The 16,019-nt window shown below is 40.5% G+C and overlaps 2 protein-coding genes across 5 annotated transcripts; both read left to right on the top strand.

Moving 5' to 3' along the window:
- The first annotated feature begins 1,621 nt into the window (after positions 1 to 1,621).
- Positions 1,622 to 2,902, top strand: LOC141002274 (gap junction alpha-8 protein-like). 4 transcript variants are annotated; one of them, XM_073473549.1, is made up of 2 exons: positions 1,622 to 2,542; positions 2,621 to 2,902. In XM_073473549.1, exons 1-2 carry the CDS (start codon positions 1,622 to 1,624, stop codon positions 2,900 to 2,902), a joined length of 1,203 nt encoding a protein of 400 aa, XP_073329650.1. The 4 variants fall into 4 exon arrangements, with proteins under 4 accessions (XP_073329650.1, XP_073329651.1, XP_073329648.1 ...); XM_073473550.1 differs by having other exon boundaries at positions 1,622 to 2,659; positions 2,762 to 2,902; XM_073473547.1 differs by having other exon boundaries at positions 1,622 to 2,689; positions 2,768 to 2,902.
- Positions 2,903 to 12,147: 9,245 nt separating this feature from the next.
- LOC141002275 (uncharacterized) lies at positions 12,148 to 15,648 on the top strand. Its single transcript, XM_073473551.1, has 6 exons — positions 12,148 to 12,218; positions 12,674 to 12,760; positions 14,054 to 14,359; positions 14,939 to 15,059; positions 15,166 to 15,196; positions 15,359 to 15,648. The coding sequence occupies exons 2-6, from the start codon at positions 12,679 to 12,681 to the stop codon at positions 15,452 to 15,454; spliced, it is 636 nt and encodes a 211-aa protein (XP_073329652.1). The 5' UTR covers positions 12,148 to 12,218; positions 12,674 to 12,678; the 3' UTR covers positions 15,455 to 15,648.
- The last annotated feature ends 371 nt before the right edge of the window (positions 15,649 to 16,019 follow it).

Raw genomic sequence — 16,019 nt, 5'->3', positions numbered from 1 at the left:
GAGTACCTCCATTAACATTTACATTCCACTGTTGAAAAATGACCCTGACCCCATAATGATTAAAAACAGAATATGCGAGTTGTGGGGTTTTGCAGAAGTGGAGTCCTGTTTTTATTTTTACTGAACATGGAACAACAAAACCCTCAAATTCTGGTGTAAAGAGTTGCTATTGATGTAATGATGCACTAACTTTGTCTCATTGTTTATGAGTGTTTACTCTGATTTCTCCAGTATTATATAGTATTTTAAGATATTTTGTCTGGATTCATTGCTTTTGTTGTGGGTTTAAAGAAGTGTGAAATCTGATTATGAATGACAATTATTCAGCGTGTATTTGGACTTTTTTGTAGTACTGTTTGAAAATGTATTTATGGCTTATTTGACTTTATAGTGTCTTGTAAAACCTGAGCAGAAGAGGAAAAGCTGTACAGGTGTCAGTTAAAATAAAAAGAGAAAGAAGTGAGCACCACCTCCTTTAAGCAAAATCAGAATTATTTCCAAGGGTCAACATATTTATACCCTCAGTTGTAATGAACTCGCTGCTGCCTGCATAAACAACAATGTCCAGTGTTAGTGCACGAGGAAATAACCTCTCCATCCCTGCCTCATAGCTTGTCACTGACCTGCCTCTTTGCTCTCATGTCGGGCATGGCAGCACAGCTGGAGGCCTAAAGCTGCTGTTGTTGTCTCATCTACTGTATGTGTGCTTGTACATACAGTATCTATGCGTGAGGAAGTTGCATGCATGGAGCTGAATGGCTGTGCTGTGGACTCGGTGCCCTGGCCGTACAGTGTCCATGTTGGTGTGGGAGCCTGAGGCCTGCTCCCATACATCCCCGCTCTGGCTCTGTTGATCCTATTGTCTCCTGCGTCACCACACGTCGCCCGGCAAATAAAGGCCGTCTGGCTCCAAGCTTAAATATTGCAGCAAACTAAAAACCAACCATCAGAGCCGATTCATTCACATCTGCTCAGTGGGGCGACAAGGACGGGGCTTTAGGTGGGATAGAGGGCAGAAAAAAGTTCACTTTTCCCTGCCGGGTGCCAAGAGAACGGGACAGGACTCAACTTCGCCGGAGCCGCAGCTGTGGCAAGTTGCCCATTTGATTACATTTAACCTATATCATACCTTACAGAAGAAGGGACTGTTAGTTGCTTATTGATCTCTCTTTATGGGGTTTTAGTCGGGAGGTATTGTGTGGAATTTTTTTAAAGAGGTAGAGTGAGAGTTTTTTTGACTTGCAGCACTGTTAATGTTCAACACAGTTAATGGTGTTTACGTCGAGAACAAGCAGCTTTCTAAGAGACAAAATCAACACCTTGCTAAAAATGTTTATTTCATATTTGACTAAGTATGGTGTTTTTTTATCGAACTGTAATGGACTTGATGAAAATCTTTAGAAATTTCAAAATATTCAGGTTTTCTCTTAGAATTGCATGTAGTAGCCTGAAATTTTGACTAAGGTTTGATTTTCGACGAGTTTTCCGCATTTAATTCTTATTTTTGGCACTCTATTCCCCTCCCCCTGTCTGTCCTGCCAACCCCACCCTCCCTGTCTGCCTGCACCCTCTGTGTGCCTTCCTACCCCACCCTTCATTTTTGCAGTGCTACGGACCGATCATGGGTGACTGGAGCTTTCTGGGTAATATTTTAGAGGAAGTTAACGAGCACTCTACGGTGATCGGCCGGGTGTGGCTCACGGTGCTCTTCATCTTCCGTATCCTCATCCTGGGCACTGCGGCGGAGTTTGTGTGGGGCGATGAGCAGTCCGACTATGTCTGCAACACGCAGCAGCCCGGATGTGAGAATGTGTGCTACGATGAGGCCTTTCCCATCTCCCACATCCGACTGTGGGTGCTGCAGATCATCTTTGTGTCCACGCCGTCTCTGGTGTACGTGGGCCACGCCGTGCACCACGTCCACATGGAGGAGAAACGCAAGGAGCGCGAGGAGGCAGAGCTCAGCCGGCAGCAGGAGCTGAGCGAGGAGCGTCTCCCTCTGGCACCCGACCAGGGGAGCGTTCGCACCACTAAGGAGACCAGCACAAAGGGAAGCAAGAAGTTCCGGCTGGAGGGCACCCTGCTGAGGACCTACATCTGCCACATCATCTTCAAGACACTGTTCGAGGTGGGCTTCGTTGTGGGCCAGTACTTCCTGTATGGCTTTCGCATCCTGCCGCTGTACAAGTGCAGCCGCTGGCCCTGCCCCAACACGGTGGACTGCTTTGTGTCTCGCCCCACGGAGAAGACTGTCTTCATCATCTTCATGTTGGCTGTGGCCTGTGTCTCGCTCTTCCTCAACTTTGTGGAGATCAGTCACCTGGGCCTGAAGAAGATTCGCTTTGTCTTTCGCAAGCCGGCCCCCGCCCCAGCCCAGGGCGAGGGCTCGGCCCCTCTGCCGCTACAAGTGAAGAGCCTGCCCTCGCTGGCTGTGCCCTCCCTGCAGAGAGCGAAAGGTTACAAGCTGCTGGAGGAGGAGAAAGCTCCCCCCATAACTCACCTCTACCCGCTGGCTGAGGTGGGCATGGAGGCTGGCAGAGGGGCCCCACCCTTCCAGGGGCTGGAGGAGAAGGCGGAGGAGGTGCTGCCCATGGAGGACATCTCTAAGGTGTATGACGAGACTCTGCCCTCCTACGCCCAGACCACTGAGACACCGGGGGTGACATTACACGAGGAGGAGCCCGAGGAGGTGCAGCCGGCAGAGGCAGAGGCAGAAGCAGAAGCGGAGAAGGTGGAGGCGCCTGCGGATGAGGATGTGGAGGTAGAGGAGGCAGTGAACGGGGAGGGGGTAACTCCGGCGGAGGCAGGGATGGAGGCCGCGGATACGATAGAAGACACCAGACCGCTGAGCCGACTGAGCAAAGCCAGCAGCAGGGCCAGGTCAGACGATCTCACCGTATGAACCTGTGAGAGAGAGCACATGTACACCTGCACACACCCGACGTTCAACACATAGAGAGAGAGCACACACACACCTAACTCAAGACAACGCACACTCTTGAACAAGCAGGTCACAAAGCAAAGGATGAAAAATTAACAGGGATAGATTAAAACCTTTTAAAACAGTTCTACGAAGCGACAAAAAATCTGCGTGTTTGTGATAAAAAAAAAGACAAAGTAGAAGTTAAAGAGGGGAGGAGTAGTTTTTTTTATTAAGCGTGTTCTTATATTTAAAAAAATGTGGAAAGGACACATGCAGGGGGGAAATGTTTTTACTTGATGAAAATCCATGTTCAATTTTTAGAAACATCTTTTTCTATTGAAAGAGTTTTAATCATATACAATGGAGGATTAGACATTTTTACATGGGGTTTGAGTAGATAGGGGAAAGAGAGTTATAATATACTTGTGTGTCTGCGAATCAGTAATTTCGCTGTAGTTAGGCACTGACTTTCATTCCCATTCGGACGGCGACACACTGCAAATGCAGCATGTGGCTGCACACGCCGCGGGTGAGAGGGCTCTCGCACACATGAATCACACGACGAAGTGCCACTGCATTTACAGGTATACAGCTCTTTGAGGAGTAGAAGGAGAAAAGTCCATTTCCAGGTGGAGAAGAGCGTACCTTTTTTTCTTTTTTGCACAATCAGAGGTTTAGACTCTGTGCAAGGCCTTTAACCCTCATAACACCTCATCTATGCATCCATTTACACAGGATTCTTTCAAGTGAAGAGAGATGTGCATCAATTTCAGAGCATTTCTCTCCTTTTCATGTTTATATACCATGTAGCACAGCCAGAGCTGAGTTAGTGAGGAAAAACAAACCAAAGAAAAAAAAAAAAAAAGACCACATGTTGAATGTCTTTTTCAATGTGATTCTCTGCATTTTAGATTTATGTCATGTAGCCTTTAAGTAGAGCTGTGTACTGTGACAGTCCATTGGAAGAGAGCAGGGCTCGTTTTGCCCTATCAGAGAATGAACTATAGTAGCGACCTCAGGCCAAATCCTCTCTTTTCGCGCTGTACAAACAGGCGTCCGGGCGATAAAGATCACGCACCATCAGCACAAAGTATTGTTTGAGGCGAGACAATAAAAGAAACCGCGCTCATCAATGAAAACAAGCATCCTTGACCTGGCTGTGAAAAAAAATCTTTTTTCGACTTGATTTTTATGCGACCACAGAGGGTTACTTACCCCACAAGAAAACACAATAGTCACGAAATTTAGAGAGAAACAAACAACAAGGGGCAACTCCCGCTGTACATAACGCCCCATCTCATGTCTGATAGTGTACATAATGTGCAGAACAGCTGTTTTTTTTGGGTTATTTCACTGTCTAGAGGAATCACACAAGTTTTAACTGTGATTACAACACTGATTTATTCTCACAAATCCAATAGAGTAAAGAGAACATTCGTACATCCATCTGAGGAAAGATGAATTTAATTGCAAATCATTAGCGAGTATTGAGATGCAAAGTGCGTTAAGCCTTAAAGTTTGCCTTCGCTTTATCACAAATCTACTACTGTATGATTTCCTGTGCCTTATCTGTAAATGTAAATTCTCAAATGTTGTAATATTGTAGCAAGTGCTTATACTGCTCTGGGACCTATGTGAACTTGATGTTTTATTTGCTTTTTTTTTTTTTTTTTCATTTCTGTATGCAACCCCTCAGCACACCCACACCACACGTGAAATGGCTCTGTTATGCAGCACATATGGCTAAATAAGTGTTTAAAGTGATAATTCAATGATTTTAAGTAGATACCAGAGCTTAAATCTGCAGGCTAACACTCATACATGTGCATTTATGTGCACACACACACACACACACACACACACACACACACACACACACACACACACACACACACACACAGTGTTGGTTTTGGGGGTATGATCAAACGGCTCTAGAGAAACTCAGAGAGAGAAGGCAGCTTTGACCCCTTTGTGACCCCCAACCATCCCTTCTCCTCCCATAATCCAATGCTGTGGAATCTGAATCAGAGAGCCTTCAACAAATCACCAAATTGTCGAACACATCGAAGCATTTAACAGTGTTACGATCAAAGCATGACGCTGGTCCTTGTGTACATCGATATGACTGGTAATGTATGATTTTTTGTACTTTAAGACTGTTGCATCGCCTGTATGTTTGTAAGAAGACGTGATTAATCTTTGGAAAGAAAAAAAAAATCCTTTTTACTAACTTGTAGTCTTCTTTGCTGATAGATGTGTGGCAGTATCTTCTTTTGGAATGTGAACCAACGCAATAAAAAGTCACACGTGGTCAAGAAGTGTTGTGTCAGTGTTTCTCTGCAAAGTGCAAAAACACACACACACACGCACACGCGCACACACACACACACACACACACACACACACACACAAAAAAAAGTGATCAGGAGTCACTGTAGCACTGGGCTTTATTATCACTCAAGGAAAAAACAAATCATTAAGGTTCACATTGCTGTATGATTATATAACTGACAGACAGAAATGTTTTGTATCAACACATTAAACTAATAAAACTTTTAAAAGAGACTTGAACAGTGTCTAAACCTGTGGCATAGAATACTACAAAGAAACCTGGGTAGTAACAGTGATTGGACACATGCAGTAAGTGTAGTTGAAGTGGAAGTAGCAATTCCACACTGCATAAATACTGAAATGTGTTGCATTCAATATCAAACTAAAGCAAACGCCAAAAAGTCATAGCATCAAAAAGTACTTCAAGAACCAAAAGTCATAAATATTATGCAGAATGGCCTATTCAGGATAATGTACAGTGATGGAATGTAACTAAGTACATTTACTCAAGTACTGTGCTTAAGTACAATTTTGAGGTACTTGTACTTTACTTGAGTAATTCCATTTTCTGCTCCTTTATACTTTATACCACTCCACTACATTTTGAAGGCAAATATTGCACTCTTTACTCTTTGCTACATTTATTTAGTTTCCAGTTACTGTCGCATGCTGCAACAGCCGAAGCAATGCATATTGAAATTAATTAATTTCATCGGCAATCAGTTAAATAGAAAAAACACTGATTCTGATCATGAGAAAAAATTCTGAATATTTGATCTGATCATCAGTCAACCTATAGTATACATACATGTAAATATATGATTACTTTCACTTCTACTTCTGATCAGATACTTTCAGACTTTTACTCAAGCACTACTACTCGACTTTCACTTTTACCAGTAATTGCCAGGAATATGAAAATGTATTATCATATTACTATAATTAGATAGAAGATTTCACCTACAGTACGTAATTAAATGTACTCAGTTACTTTCCGGCACTGACTTCTACTCAACTAGATTTTAGTCGAGTAGATTGTAGTTGCTACGACCCGAGACACATACTGTGAAAACTATTTCTGAGACAATGTGACAGAATTCAAATTCACCAGAGGCATGGAGTAACAAAATACAAATACTTTTGAACACATACTGTATATATGTACTTTTCTACTCCTTACATTTCTATAACAGGCTCATTACTTTAGTTTTGATGCATTTCAGTGGAATAATGGATTATTTCTCTTTTGCGTCATTGCCAAAACCTTCCCAACATCAGTGCATATCACGCACGGCAGACACAGTGACATGAAACGACGTAAAAGATGTAACAAGACGGAAACAGAAGCCTATCCATGCACAGACTGGACGAGACGCTGGTACAATAACAGTCTGTCGAAGCAATAACACGCAACAACAAGCAATCACATTCACATCTGAGGGGGAAAAAATTTACATTCGACCTAATCTGCGGGTCTTTGGACTGTGGAAGGAAGCAAATATAAGCACTGCGAGACCATGTAAACTCTACTTCAGCACTATTACACTCACGATGCATGCTACCTCCTGACTGAAAGAAAGTCTTCAGTCAGTGTGCAGGGCTTTAATTCTTTGATTAAAAGAAATATGTTTGGTTACAACAGGATATGCTAAAGGTGCACTATGTAGTTTGGGGGAAGAAATTTTGATCAGAAGAGAAAGATCTTCCCTGACTGATTTTTTTTACAGCCTGAACAAACTAAATAAACAAACTCTCATTAATATTGTAAATATCAAAATTCTGAGTTTGAATTTTCTTCTCCAAAACTACAAAATGACCCTTTAAAGGAAAATAGGGTTTACTCAAATAATATTATGACTGATTCTGATTCTGACGATGAAGGGTTGAGAGGATTATGCTTAAATCACCACTAAGGGGCAGTATTGTACAGGACATGTTTACCCCTGTCCTGGACCGAGCCTCACAAGGTATCAAAGGCTGATGTGGACGAGGTTAAAAAGTAAAGAACTGAGATTATATCTATTTGAATGGACATTATTCCAACTAAAATCAATCACTTACATAAAAATAAAAATAAGAGAAGAATAAATCATGCATGCGTGCTACTATGACATCATTTCCCTCATAAATCACAAGCTCGGTTTTTGAATATCCTCTGGTGGCGTCACATGATCCCTTTCTAAGCTCTCAGCCCTCACTTTACTGTACTTTGAAGCTGCTTTCAATGATTTTCAGCCACAACAGGGCAGGCGATTTCCCGAACAAGCTGGCAGACAGAAAGCCCAAACACTTTATCCCCATTTTGCCTTCACTTCCCGGCAACAGCAACATCCTATTGGAGTTTTCATGCCACTAATGTAAATCATTCACTGCCCTTTTATCTCCTGCTTGATTCTGCTTTTGCACAGTTAATATTAGGTTGAGGATTTAATTTGTAATCAAAATTTGATTTACTGCAAACCTTATTCATTGAAGTAATGTTACAACTAATGCCTTGAGTTAATGGGACATAGAAGAGGACCAATTACAGACAGACAAAATGACACGAGATTCTGCAGAACTCACAGCACAAACCTCCATGTATGGCCACTTCTGAGCTCACTGCATTAAACACAGAGGAAGTTAGGAACCAAAAATAGAAATTTACCGTGAGATGATATCTGTGCCAGAAACTATGACTATGCACACAAATGGGGGAGGGAAGAAAGAATAAAAAGTAACATGCCACATGTACTGTATGCAAACCTCAGTACTGTTAATCCACTAACCCTGCTTAAAGGTGTAGTTACCTCGATAGAGACTTGATACTTTAGAATTTAATGTTGTTGCTGATGTTGTTCTGAGCTTTACTGTCTTAGTTTTTAATGTTCAATTCATAGCCATGAGTTATGACTGTGGTCTTCCTCCATAACCCCAAAATCTTACATCAATTAACTGTTTGTAGCCTAAAAAGGCAAAACACAGGGCAAGAAAAGTACTCAAGACACTCGCTGTTTGTTAAGATAATAATTGCTGAGAAGGCCAGGTAATAATTGAAGGCCACTTAGAAGAGCATGTTGATATTTTTTCTCAACTACTGTCTTCTCTGATCGAGACATTGAAAAGTGAGGGACACGCCCTCCCAGTGGAAGATAGACCTTACTTACTGGTAATCATCATGGACCTATAATGAGAGCTGTTGATGAAGGTTCTCAGTCATCCAGGTCGTGGTAATTCAAAGTGCTATATCACAGGCAACTGGACTTGTTTCAGTGAGCTCAGATGTGAACGGTTGTTAAGCTGTCTGGGGAGGGAAATCAGTACAGCATTGTAGGTGGGTGATAAGTAATGTCGTATGCCGAACTGGAAATAATCTCCCGTCACAGTCGCACCATTATTCCAGCAATCAAATGTTAATTTAACAGCTCTATCAACATATTGTTTCCTACATGCCTGCAACTTCTACCTTGTCTTACCTTCTATCTTATCACTGATGGCCTTTTAACAAGCTTCTGGCAGGGGGCCTGCTGAAGCCGATAGTACTGAATAATATGCATTCAAACAAGGTTGTACACCTGCTGCTGCGCCGCTTGTGTGTGGTGCCTCCACTGCTTCAGTTAAGGGGGTAAACTAGCAGGTGAGTTTGCAGATTTCTGACTTTGCCTGCTACAGTGTGGAACCCAAAATACTTCCAAACATGCTTTTTGAAAGTTTTCCTGTCGTTATTGTCCACTCAGGATGGCTCTGTTCGCTAGTGTCCTACATTTTTGTAGCGAAACAATAAAACATTAACGTTAGCTTAGTTTACTGACAGGTCAATAGGGGCATAGGTCAAGCTGATAGTAAACAGCGTCCTCTGCTGGATCACAGGTCAAACTACAACAAATAGTCTAATGCGTTTATAGACTGTACATTTCAAGTAGGTTAACACAGCTCAAATATGAACCCTTCACCCCACGTTTAATTGAATGTTCGGATTTCGATAAAAAGTGACCGCTCAAAAAATATATCCACTGTTTTACAGCCACATCTTTAATAATGTAAACGTATGGGAAAAAGTCTCCTTGGGTTCCATCACGTGACAGTGTAATTACACAGTTTTGGGGGTTTGGTAATCATTGATGGTTCAAAAAATCATATGATACAGCATTAAACGCAGCAAGGCTGGTCTTCAAAGAGAAGCATGTGGACTACACTGAATTTGGCATTGTTGGTGGAAATCCCACATCATTTGGACAAACTAAGTCATCTACAGGAAGGAGCTTTGCCTGACTTGGTAGACAAATATTTGTGTTGGTAAAAAAAAAACAGGATCTAGTAAAGTAAACTGCATTCCATGTGTTTCAGATTTTAGTGGGAAAAACAGCTGACAAGCTACAGGGAATGCAAGTGGTTGTTGTGTCCACGGGTGTATGTAGAAATGTGCGAGAGACCCATCAGTGGCAGATGAAGCAGAATCTCAAACAAGGATGTCTGAAGGGGACAGACTGAGATCTGTTCCCACTGAGAGGAATACTGTATCATGATGTCAAAGAGACTGCAGTGTTTTGGGTGATTGCTTTTTTCTACTGTGAAGAAAGTGAAATGAAAAGCATTAATCTGTCATTAGTGACTCATGTGAAAGCAATCTTTCTAGTTTCTGTAACAGGACATGAAGCGGATTGCCAAATGATTGTGGAAAACATGTAACAGAAGCAGGCTGACTGAGTAGGGAGCAGCTAAATACACAAAAACACCCACAGCAATTATGTGCTATCATGCATCTGGTGAAAATAGATGTATCTGCTTGAGTATGCTGGGATGTGGCGGGGAAAGTCCAAACATGGCCACCCTTGACCTCCCATTGGTGAATTTCAGCTGCTATATCCTGCCCTCCACGATTTGAGTTTGTGGTGTGACTCCATAAAATAAGCTTTTGAAAATGTTGTCACTGTTAAAATGAAAATGCAGCCTGTCATTTCATTTTCATTTGATATGAGATGACATAATGGCGTCTTAAACTTAAGGCTTAGTTTGCATTTTCATTTTCAAGGTGTACGATGTCTGCCAAAATAAAGACGCAAGGTCCACTTCAGGCTTCAATTTCAGGGTTAGACTTGACATGCACACTGAAAATCATTTGTCATTGGATATTTCAAACATGAAAAAGAAAATGAAAACATATCATGTGATTTAAGGCCTGTCACGCTCAGGCGTGGGGATGGTTGAAAACAACCTGAAAAAAGGAAATAGCTCCATACAGCTCTTACTGTGTAATTCGAGTCTCTGGAATAGTCAAGATTAGTCATAGTCAAGGTTGTGCACCTACTTGATACAGGTTGCATGCTAATGCTTTTAGCTTAGAAGCTATACAGTAAATGTGTATTTTCAAATCAATTTGTGATCTCTGGGCTTCTGCAGACTTGGATTACACCGGGTGAACTGTCTGGAGCCATTTTATATATATATATATATATACATATATATATATATATACATATATATATATATATATATATATATACATATATATATATATACATATATATATATATACATATATATATATATATATATACATATATATATATATATACATATATATATATATATACATATATATATATATATACATATATATATATGTTTTTTTTTTCGACGCTGTTTTAAAACAAGTCCCCATTTACTTCAGTTGTTTTATGAAAATGCTGCAACACTGATTTGCTGTTTATTATGAAACTTTACCCGACTTTGCATCATCATGTGGGTGAATACATAATGATGGAATTTTCATTTTTGGGTGAACTTTTCCTTTACGGATACTGACTTTATTACGCCACTTCTACCAAGTATATGATTCTTGTTAAATCGAATCATGTCAATTTCTTTTCCCTGGGACTTCATCTGGATGAGAGAGTGACAGCAAGTATAAATAGAAAGAAAGAGAATGAGACTAGGGCCTGAAATAAAGTTTTCCCAAGGCCTTAGCCAGGATTTTAATAATACTGAGGTCACGATTTCTAGCCCTGCTAGGGTGGTTCAGGGGACATGCCCCCACGGAGCATAAAGCTAAAAACATGTAATACTATCACAATGAAATGTAATCTAAGTAAGTTTTAAGTAAGTTTTGTCTTTCCTGTAATATTTTTGTTTCAGTCTGCTGTGTAGTCACTATTATGCATGTCGTGCGTGCATACATCATCCATGATTAGTTTGAAGTTGCAAGCTAAACTATCAGAAGGAGAAGAGTGCAGCCAAAGGAAGATATTTTGAGGATTCCCCTGTTGACACTTCAGTTGAAACTAAAACTGAAACTTCAGTTTCAACAAGGCTGACGGTAGTAGTACTCGATATTTTAGTAGTATACAATGAAAGTAACAATAATCACTGGGGATATAATCTCTGTGCAAACATTAACACACAGATGAACATTTAAGGAGGAGGAGCACAACTGCAGTAACATTCAGGTTTTGCACTCAATAACCTGACAAGTGCTCTAACAGTCACTACTCAAGTTCATCCAAACAATACGCCACAATATAAAAGTTAAACATGGCATGGCAGTGAAAAATTATGGAGTATAAGAGCATAGAGTATAAAACATAGGAGAACAAAGGGGGAGACTTCAGCTCAATAAAGATAAATGGCTATTTAGGCCTCTCAAACCAATTACACATGAAAAAAAAGATGTTTAAAGCAGAGCATAGTCTTGGCAATACATTGTCTTAAACCATCATCTGGGTAAAAACCTCACACAGTGCTCTGCAACATCACACACACACACACACACACACACACACACACACACACACACACACACACACACACACACACACACACACACACACACACACACAAAAGCACCTTACGTGTTTGGTCGCAGACCACTGCTGTCACAATGCTCACTTCCTGTATGGAAACCATCTAGTGTGGGTGTTTTGGGCCTGGCCGGATTTAATCTACACTCTTCACATGAATGTCAGCTAAGGTGTCACCACTCAGAAATGTGAGTATTAATCATTAGTAATTATCATATATATGTAATTTACTTGATTTTTCCTGAATGATAGCAATAGTTCAGAGATAAGGAGGAAGAGAACAAGACCAAAGAGCAGAAGCAGATACTCACTACCGGTAACTAAGTGTAGTTACTATATTAATCATGCTGTATCTGGGTTAAGAAAGGATGCGATCCTCTTTACGATTCTTATGATCACTCTTCTTTCTGATTTTAGAAACCACGGTTGCATAAATTCTGATCTTGTGACTCATTTTGTGTTATCTTTTATTTTGCTTGTCTACGATCATTATCATTGCTGCCCATCTTGGCCAGGACACTAAACTTTTAATCTCACTGAGGCTTTACTGATAAAATAATACAAATATTTTCTGACTTGACCACATTACAGTATATTCCCATGTTAAGATGTTGTTTACAAATAGAATTATCTTTCTTTCAAGGTGGGATGGAGTATTTTTCTAAATATCTGGGCATCAACAGGACCCTTTCTCTGATATGCTGCATGTTCTGGATGTTCTCACCAGCAGGTAAAAATAATTTACAAACCTGTTATTGTGACAATGAGTATGAGTTAGAAGAATAGTTTGACATTTGGGGAAATGTGTTCATTCTAAGGCTGTCAATCGATTAAATGTTAACTCACGATTAATCGCAAATTAATAGCACATTTTTTATCTGTTCTAAATGTACCTTAAAGGGATATCTTTCAAGTTTGTAATACTCTTAACATGGGAGTGGACACATATGCTTGCTTAATGCGAATGTACGTTTATTGCAACAATCTAAAACAAAGGTACTTCATGCTCAAAAAATATGCTGAAACCATAACATGGCAAACTCAAGCTCAGCAAGCAACAACAGATGGGCATACTGACCTGAATGTAACATTCCTTAGTAATACTAACACAATGTAGTGTCTAACTTTAAACTTGTAAAGGTTCACTAATGTTAATGTTAATTGGCCTGCAAGCTGTAGCCATCCATTTAGCTATCGCTTTTGAAAGTTTGTCAGGTGTCTCCGTCACAAATTATCTTGCGTGGTCTGCCTTTGGCGAGGGGGAGAAGGGCTCTCTGTGTCAATCATTAAAACTGTGTGCTTGGCCAGCAAGTGGTATTTCAGACTCGATGTATTCCGGTGGTAACTCAATTCACATCGACACTAAATGTAAATAACTTTGTTGTTGTCGAGAGAACCGTCTGGCAGGGCTTTGAAGCTGAACTTGCCATTCAAAAAACCCTTTTCTTTATCCATTTCTGCTTAAGGAGGTCAGGCCACAATGTTACTGCTGCATCACTCTCTGATTTCCCAAACTATGGGGCGGGCCTAGGATCTAATTGCGCGTCAAAACAAATGACAGCGTTAAGAGGAATTTGTGTTAACACGTAATTATTGCGTTAACTTTGACAGTCCTAGTTTATTCGCTTCCTTGTCAAGAGTAAGGTGTGAAGAACGATGCTTATCTCATGTCTGTACACGTTAATCTGCAGATGAATGTGGCGTTTTAACAGTTTGGATTTTGTACTGATTGAACAAGTAACATACTCTATAAGGTGTCAGTTAGTGATCTTAAGAAGTCAATGGAGAGATGAAGGTTAGCAGTTTACCCATTTCCTGTCTTTATGCTAAGCTAAGCTAACCATTAACAGATAAGATATGCAAGAGGCATCAATCTTTTCAACTAACTTTGGCAAAACATAACAACAACAACAGAAAACAAATACATCTGTACCCAAGCTGTTGCTTTAACTGTAGCGTAGCATAACGTTGACAGAATGCTTACACTGAAAATGTCATTCATCATCTGAAATTTCCCTCACAGACGGAGCCCCTGTCTCAGAGGTGGTCGGCAACAGTGTGATCCTCACCTGTGGTAACAACTCAAACAGCATGCTCACTCAGCTGACATGGAAAAAGGACGGCGTGACCCTGTTCAGTCTCATCCCACAAACAACCATCCACGTCAGTAAGGAAGCTCAGGAGCTCAACATAAATATGTCAGTGTCAGAGAGCCTACTGTACCCACTGATCATAGAGAGTGTCCAGACGTATCATCGAGGAAACTACACCTGTGAGACCAACACAGACACAGGACTTTCAGAAGAGAAATGGGAGCTGATAATTACAGGTGTGCTGCTCGGTCCTAAATTATAAGATTAGAAAATGCAACAGATGTAATCCCCGTGGCAACAGCAAAGGAAATAGGATGTGAACAGGATGGCAGGGTTATTAAAGATAACAGAGCCGAGATCAACTGTGCTTCTGTTGCTATAGGTACCTGCAGAATCTGTGTGTTGTTCATTATCCACAGCTATCCACAGCGTAAACACAGTTGAAACACAGCTACACAGCTATGGCTGCACTGGCTATGACTCCATAGTTGAATACTGGTCAAGAACAACAGCCTGTGAGCGTATTTTTAGTTACAATTCTTATTCTCTTTACTAATCCTTGGAGCGTTTTTAACATGATTTTGGTTTAACATATATAGCTTCTTAAAATAGTCTTACTACATCATGGAACTGAGTGAACATCGCTGTTTCCTTTATGAAACCAAGATCTCCCACCAACACAAATAAAAACTGCGCATGAGCTTAGGGGATTGCTAATTGCTCAACAGACAGGAAGTTTACAGCAGTTTTAATTTAACTGTGTTTTCGACTTTGGCCTTTTAGAGTGAGTTTAATACTGTTTTTTTTCTTCCCAGAACATGTGGAAGGGGAAAATTGGTATATGACAGTGATTGCTGTGGCTGTGCCTTGTGTGTGTTGCCTGATCATAATAATCACTTTGACTATTCTGCATGGAGTCCACAAACGACGTGAGAGGTAGGTTGCAGATGCCTCAAGTCAATCTGATTCTATGCTCAGAAATATGTAAGTCTAATGGCATTATACTGCTAGAATATAATCAAAATGTCACCCTCTTTTACAGAAATAGCAGTCATGCTCCCACTGCTGAAATGGTAAATATAAAGATTCTCACCTTGTCATTTGAGATCTTACTTTAATTAAGTTAATAACAAAGTGAAGTAAATTTCTACAACAATGTTTTGCAGAGACACTGAAATCACACTGAGCTGCAGTAACTTGTCATGTGTTTCTGTTCTATTCCTTTTTCTTTCCAGCACCAGGAGAAAGAAGAAGATATTTATGAAAACTGCCTGGAAAGTCGACAACGAGGCTATAATCAGCCTGGTCATTCCAAACCCAGAGCTCACTGATATGAAGTGCAGTCCAAAACAACCCCTAAAAGTTAAGGTGACTGCAAAAAGGAAGTAAATACCGCAAGTGGGTAAATGTGTGAAACTGCTCGCGAAATTTCACAACCATCTTCACTGGAAACAGATGCATCATAAAAAAAATATATCTTTTTCACATCCTCTTTCTACATTACATTATTCACCCTGAATAATTACTTCAGTCTTCTTTTAATATATTTTTGTAAAAAACAAGCTTAAACTGATTTTTCAATAAATACGCTGTATGTTATGTAGAACATGATCTTGGCTTGAAGCTGCATTTTTTAATGTTTTCTGGCCACTTGGGGGCAGCAGAACAAGGTGACAACACTGACATGACATCACTTTATTGTTGCAGTAAATGTGTTTGCAATAGTTGCAATCCTATCAATTTTTTTAGGAGTCTCCACCAACTCTTGACTGTCTCATTATCTGCTAAATGATCCCCGTTTTTCACAAGGTAGTTGCTAACGTTATCTGTCTGGTGTCTGTCAGAGCAAAATTGCTGGCCCAAAAACAAAAACAACTGGCTCAGAGAGAGGAGAAG

The sequence above is a fragment of the Pagrus major genome, chromosome 9 (assembly GCF_040436345.1).
Source record: "Pagrus major chromosome 9, Pma_NU_1.0".
In the NCBI taxonomy this organism is placed as follows: Eukaryota; Metazoa; Chordata; class Actinopteri; order Spariformes; family Sparidae; genus Pagrus; species Pagrus major.
The sequence above is the reverse complement of the archived record's forward strand: the minus strand, read 5'-3'. Positions and strand labels throughout refer to the sequence as shown.